The sequence below is a fragment of the Giraffa tippelskirchi genome, chromosome 6 (assembly GCF_054371585.1).
Source record: "Giraffa tippelskirchi isolate mGirTip1 chromosome 6, T2T-mGirTip1v1.2.pri, whole genome shotgun sequence".
Taxonomy (NCBI): domain Eukaryota; kingdom Metazoa; phylum Chordata; class Mammalia; order Artiodactyla; family Giraffidae; genus Giraffa; species Giraffa tippelskirchi.
This window is the reverse complement of record NC_137280.1, coordinates 170,376,553-170,383,970: the sequence shown is the minus strand read 5'-3', so window position 1 is coordinate 170,383,970 and position 7,418 is coordinate 170,376,553. Positions and strand designations below refer to the sequence as shown.

General features: G+C 39.5%; 1 protein-coding gene across 2 annotated transcripts in view; it reads right to left on the bottom strand.

Annotated features, from left to right (window-relative positions):
• Positions 1–465: 465 nt before the first annotated feature.
• LOC145509654 (uncharacterized) overlaps positions 466–7,418 on the bottom strand; it is a 641,798-nt gene continuing 634,845 nt past the window's right edge. For both annotated transcript variants that reach the window (XM_081498872.1, XM_081498876.1), the window contains 2 exons: positions 1,472–1,603; positions 466–963 (listed from right to left, as the gene is read on the bottom strand). Coding sequence is in view for 1 of the 2 variants with exons in the window: in XM_081498876.1 (XP_081355002.1) it covers positions 1,483–1,603 (121 nt within the window). In the remaining variant the exon portion in view is untranslated. The remainder of the gene's footprint in view (positions 964–1,471; positions 1,604–7,418) is intronic.

Here is a 7,418-nt window from a genome sequence, read left to right as displayed (position 1 = left end):
CAACACAATTACTGTGCACACCTCATGAAACAAACATGGCACCACAAATAGGTTCGTATTAAATGCTCAGTGTATTGTAGGATGATAAATATCAATACATTGTGAATACTAGAGACTTTCAATGTTGATGAAATGTTTGATGAAGTTAATGAAGGAGGACTTGGTGATTCAGTACAGAAAGTATATTTTCTTATCATAGGACAAAGAATGTACATTGCATTCATGGGTTTATGCTATTGTACATATTTATCAAGATTCAAAAAGAAACGGTTCTGTTGTGTGGAAGATAATTAAATGCTTTTAAATAAAACCTCTAAATTATTCCTTCACACATATGCTGAAATAAAAATGCTTTAAAAATGGATTGCAATTAATATCTTAGATCATATATAAAACAGACTTACTATAAGACTTATAAAAATGTGTTTGCTATTGACTCCATATTGGATTGACAATTCAAGGTGATTTTCTTTTCTTCTTTCTTATATTTACTGTTGGCTGTGCTGGGTCTTAGTTGCTTCACAGGCTTTTCTCTTGATTGTGGCGACGGGGGTGCTCTCTAGTTGTGATGGGTGGGCTTCTTATTGCAGTGGCTTCTCTTGTTGTGGAACATGGGCTCTAGGGCAGGCAGGCTTCAGTAGCTGCCCCTCCTGGCTTTAGGTCCAATAGCGGTGGCTCATGGGCTTGGTCGCTCTGCAGTATGTGGGATCTTCCTGGATCAGGGATGGAACATCTGTCTGCTGCATCGGCAGGTGATTCTTTACCACTGAGGCACAGGGAAGGCCAATAATTTAAGGTGATTGCCTCATTTTTATACATAAGGAAATTGTATTGAGATGTTATAATTCAAAATTAGTTATGAGATCAATCATCACTGAGTTTTTCAGTCAGCGACATAGCTTCTCACATGCATTTATTCCTTGCAATTGAGTGCTTTCTGTGCGCCAGGCACTGTGGTAGATGCTGGGGATAAGACAGTGATGATAATGGATGGAGCACCATTCTCATGGAACTTGAGACAATCATATACAATCAATGCACCGAGTAAATATAACATACAGTTAAAAGTAATTGATACAGTAGATATCTATTGTTTGTTGAACTCTAACCCTATCCTAGGCACTCTTTTATGAATTTGTATAGACTATGTAATAGAAAGTACTATCAGAAGCAAAACTTCAAGGTTACTATAAAAACACAGATAGAAATATTGATCAACAAATGATGTGTTATAGACTATAGGTTTTTACATTTTTGAGCATATATAATTAGCTTCTCTTTTATGAAAATACTTACCAGAATGACTCTGAAGCAAATTTATACTATTCTTAAGCCCTTAAGGGTTTAAGATATAGGATAGAATATTGCAAATTTGCCTGGAAGGAATTTCAAGTATATTTTACCTTCTCTGTGTAGCACTTAAATTTTACACAATAAAACTCAAATCGATCTCACACAGAAATGTGCTTACCTCCTCCTCAATCAAGCTACTGAGGCAGTCTGTTCACGGCTTGGGATGGATTTGGGTTTAGTCGTTACAATTTCCTCAGACTTCAAATTCTTCCCCTGGCAAGCTGCTGTCCCCTTTTGCATCCTATGTTGCCTGTGGAATGGAAGGTTTTTTTCAGTGTTCCTGTTTCTATGACAGTAGCAGTCCTTTTGTGCTGGAGCCACACGTGTGTGTGTGCGTGTGTGCGTGTTTATGTGCGCGCGCGCATGCGCGCGTGCACGCATGCGCATGTTTAGTTGCTCAGTTGTGTCTGACTCTTTGTGACCCCATGGACTGTAGCCTGCCAGGCTCCTCTGTCCTTGGAACTCTCCAGGCAACAATATTGGAGTGCATTGGCATTCCCTTCTCCCGGAGATCTTCCCAATCCAGGGATGGCACCCGGTTCTCCTGCACTGCAGTCGGATTCTTTACCATCTGAGCTGCCAGGGAAGCCCTGAGCCACACATAGTAGCCCTCATCTTAGCTGTGCCCAGACCCAGCAGTACACAAGTGTTGCTTGTTCCTAGGTGCTAAGCTCCTAGCGGACACAAGCGGACTTCTCCTGGGTTAGCCTCAGTCTTAGACTCTGTGAGCCTGGACCTCAAGGGTCTAGCTATCTCAGCCAGCCTGCAGTCATCATGGAACCATGTCTGTGTCTTCTCTGCATGCTGTTTCTTGGTTGGAAGAGAATTTCAGCTCATCTCTCCGTGATAGCAAACTTAGGCAAGATCTTAGACCAAGAGTTTTCCTTCCCTTCTTCCAGAGAGAGATGGATTTTGCTACTGTGCATTTCCCTGAAATAGTGGACCTCTGGCCAGGCCCTTGAGGGGAGAGAGAATTTTCAGTCTCTAGTGCAGAAAAATGCATATAATTTCCACCCATACCCAAGAGAAAGGAAGTATCCTGGAAAATCTGTTGAACTGATTCCAATCATGTCTATAATGATAATTTTTCTGCTTGCAGATGCACTCACAGCCACACTCCTTGTATGGTCTATGCTTCTAATCTTCTCTGATTGCTCCTCTTTCTCTCTTGCTTTGTTCTAGCTCGCTCTCTCTCTCATTCTTGCTCAGGCAGCCTGTAATTACTTCATACATCCTTCTGCTGAGTCTCCCCTCTACACTGGATGTCTTAGGGGAAGGCTTCTTTTATACTTGGAGGAGGAAACTTAACCCATTACTTGGAACTAAGTAGGGTCTGCATACCCCTAGCTGTTCCATTCCTTCTCCATCAATGACTTCATCAACTCCACTCACAGGAAGGAAGGAAACCATTTCAGGCTCGGCTTCAGTCTGGAACCTACAGTCCCCTGTTGTTTTACAGTGAAAACCGAATCTTCAAACTGTCATTTGTTGTCAGTTGGTTCAGACACAGAAGTGAGAGTCCCCCCTATTATTTCTGTCAACACCAGTAGGGATTATAGGAAACCCAGAAAACAGATGAGGATCAAGGTACAGCTTGATTAATGGGGCCAGGAAAATATCCGGTATACGATAGAGAGGGCAGCCATATGAAAAGGAGGATGTGGCGTAGACATCTTCTAGTTTTGGAAGATCTACAACATCAATCTCTGTCCTCACTTATCAGCTCTTTGACTTCTATCATGACCTTGTATGATGTTTGCATGGAGCAGTCTTTACTCATTCTATTGGGAAATGTGGACCTGAAATCCACCTTCATTCCAAGTAACTTTTTAAACAGTAGTAGTTTTTACTCTTTAAAGCATCACATGTTCAAAATCTTCAGCTATGTGATTTATGAGTTTCAATACCTCTGAAGTGTATTGATTCTAGATGCATGAACAATATATGCACGGACTGTCGTAGTGTATTTTTCACATGATAGCAAAGACAAATAAGCATTCTACTTTCTTTTTTAAAAAATTGAATTAATGGATTTTTTTTTAACTGAGGTATAATTGACATAATATTATATTCATTTCAGATATACAACATATTGATTTGGTATCACAAAATCATTACCAGAATAAGTTTAGTTACCATCTGTCACTATATATAGTCACAATTTTTTCACTTTTTTTCTCGTGTGAGGACTTTTAAGATTTACTCTCTTCAGCAACTTTCAAATATGTAATAGACTATATTAACTATAGCCACAATGGTGTACATTACAGTATACCACGAAGTTTGCACTTTGACCCCCTTCACCTATTTCCTCCTTCCTCCCGTCTCCTCTGGCAACCACCAATCTTTTTTCTCCATATATGAACTTGGGTTTTTTTTTTTTCTCTTAGATTCCACACATAAATTAGATCATACAATATTTCTTTTTCTTTGTCTGACTTATTTCACTTAGCATAATGACCTCAAGGTCTACCCATGGTGTCACGGATGGCAAGATTTCATTCTTTCCATGGCTGGATAGCAGTCCATTGTTGTGTGTGTGTGTGTATACACTATATATTCTGTATTCATCCATTGTTGGATACTTGGATTGTTTCTATACATTAGCCATGGTAAATAATACTTCACTGAACATAGGAGTGCATATGTCCTTCCAAATAAATGTTTTCACTTTCTTTGGGTAAATACCCAGAACTGGGGTTGGTAGATTTGTATGGTAGTTCTACGTTTAATGTTTTGAGGAACCTCCTTACCATTTTCCATGGTGACTACGGAAATTTACAGTCCTACCAACAGAGCATGAGGGCTCCCTTTTCCCCACACCGTCACCAGCACTTGTTATTTCTTATCTTTTTGATGTTAGCCGTTCTAACAGGTGTAAGATAATATCTCATTGTGGTTTCAAGTTGCATTTTCCTGATGGTTAGTGATGTTGAGCATCTTTTTGCCTGCCATTGGTCATCCGTGTATTTCTTTGGTAAAATGTTTATTCACATCTTTTGCTCATTTTTTAATCAGATAGTTTGTTTGTTTTGCTTTTTATTCGTATGGGCACTCTAAGTTCTAAAACCTTTACTTATTAAAAGAAATCATGCTTATGCCATTCATTTCTTGATTAATATGATTTAGCTAAATTTTCTTTCAAAGTTCCCTTTTCATTCCTCATTGCTTTTATCGTTATTCTGAACTCCCTTCATTTTGTGTTTGACCTAATCTACTGACGTAGATTACTCTGAAGCACAGAATATCATTACCTGCTCCCCAGAGAAGACACGCCAGGTGCCTCCTTCACAATGCAAGGCTCACAGCACCCAGACAAAACTGATCAGCATATGCGCTACACACATAAAAGCATCATTTAATGCTTATATACAGTAATGCAATGATCAAAACATACTTCAGCACTTCTCCCATGTTAAAAAGGTAGCAAATCAATAATAACTTATTTTTTCCATTATTTTATTTATTTTTTAATTTATTTTTACTTTACAATATTGTGTTGGTTTTGCCATATGTTGACATGAATCTGCCATGGAATTTAAAAATGAGTGTTAGAGGGTTGGACTTTTGCCTCTGACTAAACGAGGAGACTCAACAGTGCCCTCCCTAAAAGCAGCCATAATGCTATACCAAGTGGACAGGAACGGTTATTGCAACACGTTGGAATTTGACCGCAGGCATAGGAAAGCCTGAGAAAAGTGTTTATCTTTAAAAATTTGCTGAACATCAGAGTCTAATAGGGAGCCAGATGGTGAAGCAGAACTGCGTCTATAGAGTAGAATACAGCGAAAGCAGAGGAGCTTTGTGGCTTGAAAGTGGCATCTAAGTGACTATGTATGTATGCATTACACACACACACAGACACACACACAGACACACACATACACACACATGCACACAGACACACATACACACACAGACACACACACATATACACACACACACATACACACACAGACACACATACACACACATATACACACACATACACACACAGAGAGACACACATATACACACACATACACACACAGAGAGACACACACATACACACACACAGACACACACAGACACACACACATATACACACATACACACAGACACACACAGAGACACACACATATACACACAGAGACACACACACATACACACACATACACACACATATACACACACAGAGACACACACATACACACAGAGACACACACACATACACAGACATACACACACAGAGACACACACAGAGACACACATACATACACACACACACACACACGCCATCTGTATGACTACGCAAGAATAACAGAACTGAAACCCACAGTCCACTCAAGGTAATATGGACACAAGTTTTCCTCCCCCTCACTTAGCGGGAGGCAGTGGTGTGTTTTGTCGGTGCGGTAGGCACAGGGCTAGAGGTGCTATGGCGGAAACACAGTAGGAAGCGAGACAGGCAGGAGCAAGCCAGCCTCCCGCCACAGACATCAGGAACAGCACTTCCTGCAGATGACACTCGCGAAGTCCTGCAGCGCAGCAGGTGGACGCTCGCGGTGAGGCGAGCGGGGTGGCAGACGAGGTAGGAAGGGACATTTCAGGTCAACGGCTTTGAGGGCAGCGGACACAGAGGGCCGGGAGTTTTGGGCAGGCCACCCCGGCTGGCGGCTAGGGTGAGGGTTGCGTGAACGTTAGAGGCCGTCAGGCCCTGGATCGAGGTGGGCTTTGAAACCTCGTCTCGGAGGTGGAGCTTTTACCTGCGGGGCAGAGCGCAGTTACTGAGAGGTTCCGTGCTGGGGGGTGTAAGACACGTGGGCTTGAACTGCCAACCCGACGACAGCCCGGGTAGGCGACGGTGGGAAAAGGGAGACCGTTTTAAGAAGTCGTTATGATCAGTTAATTGGTATCTGATGAAGATATAGACTTAGAGCAACTGCTTCTAAGTCGTTTCATCTCTGGCCCCATGACGCGATTTAAAATGATTCAGAGCATGAAGGCTTGTGCTTATTTTTTCTTCAAATTTGCCATATTAGAAGTTAACATGGATTTTTAAAGTTACTAATTTTAATGAATTTAAAATATCAATAACATACTGACTACAGAAATGTTGTTTTTATCAAAAAATACATATTTTATGTATTTTTATGAAAAATGTTGTATTTTTATGTATATTATCCAAATTAAAAAAAATATCTGTAAAAGAATGGCATTGTTTTACAGGTTTGTAGATTTCTTCAATGTCTGGCTTAATAAGATAGCTGGAGGCTCATATCTGCTTCTGCTTTCAAAACAATCTCGCTTTGGTTGAAGTATCTTAAAAAATTCTTGTCTCACACAGACATGACCTAAAAAAAGGAAGGACTTCTTTAATAATCTTTTCAGATAACTTTGGATATTCTTTTTTAATATCATACCAAACCTTAACAAGGGGTTATTTATTAAAGTTTAGCTCCAATGTGAAATCTGAAACTGTATCGATAAACTTTTCACATGTTGTTACATGTTTCACATGTTATTAAAATCCATCAGTCATCTTGTATTGTGACTGGCTTTTTCCCCATAAATGACCTTGTAACAGTTAATTAGAGGAGTTGTCTGGAAAATATTGGTTCACACTGCATTATTCACAACTTTCAAATATTGACACATTTCATTATTCAGTACTTTATGAAATCATACTTTTTATCACTTCTGATCTCATCAGAATAGCCTTTAAAAACTTGGAAGCAGTCAAGCTAATAATGGTGAATATTAGTTTTCCAAAATTCTGATTTTCAGTTGAAAGCTCAAATGATATCTTTGGCAGTAAATAATGTCAATTATTTTACTTGAACTTACAGCTCACATCATATGTTTGTGAGAGAATGACTGACAAATACCAAGTCTGAATAACTACAGTTTATCTGTCATTTTATCACATAAACATCATATTCTATTAAGAAAATAACTTAAAACTCAAGCTTCCAGTAAAATAATTACAAAGGATGTAAATACAACATGATAAATATAATTAATGCTGCTTCATGTGACATATGAATGTTGCTAAGAGAGTGAATCCTAACAGTTCTCATCAAGGG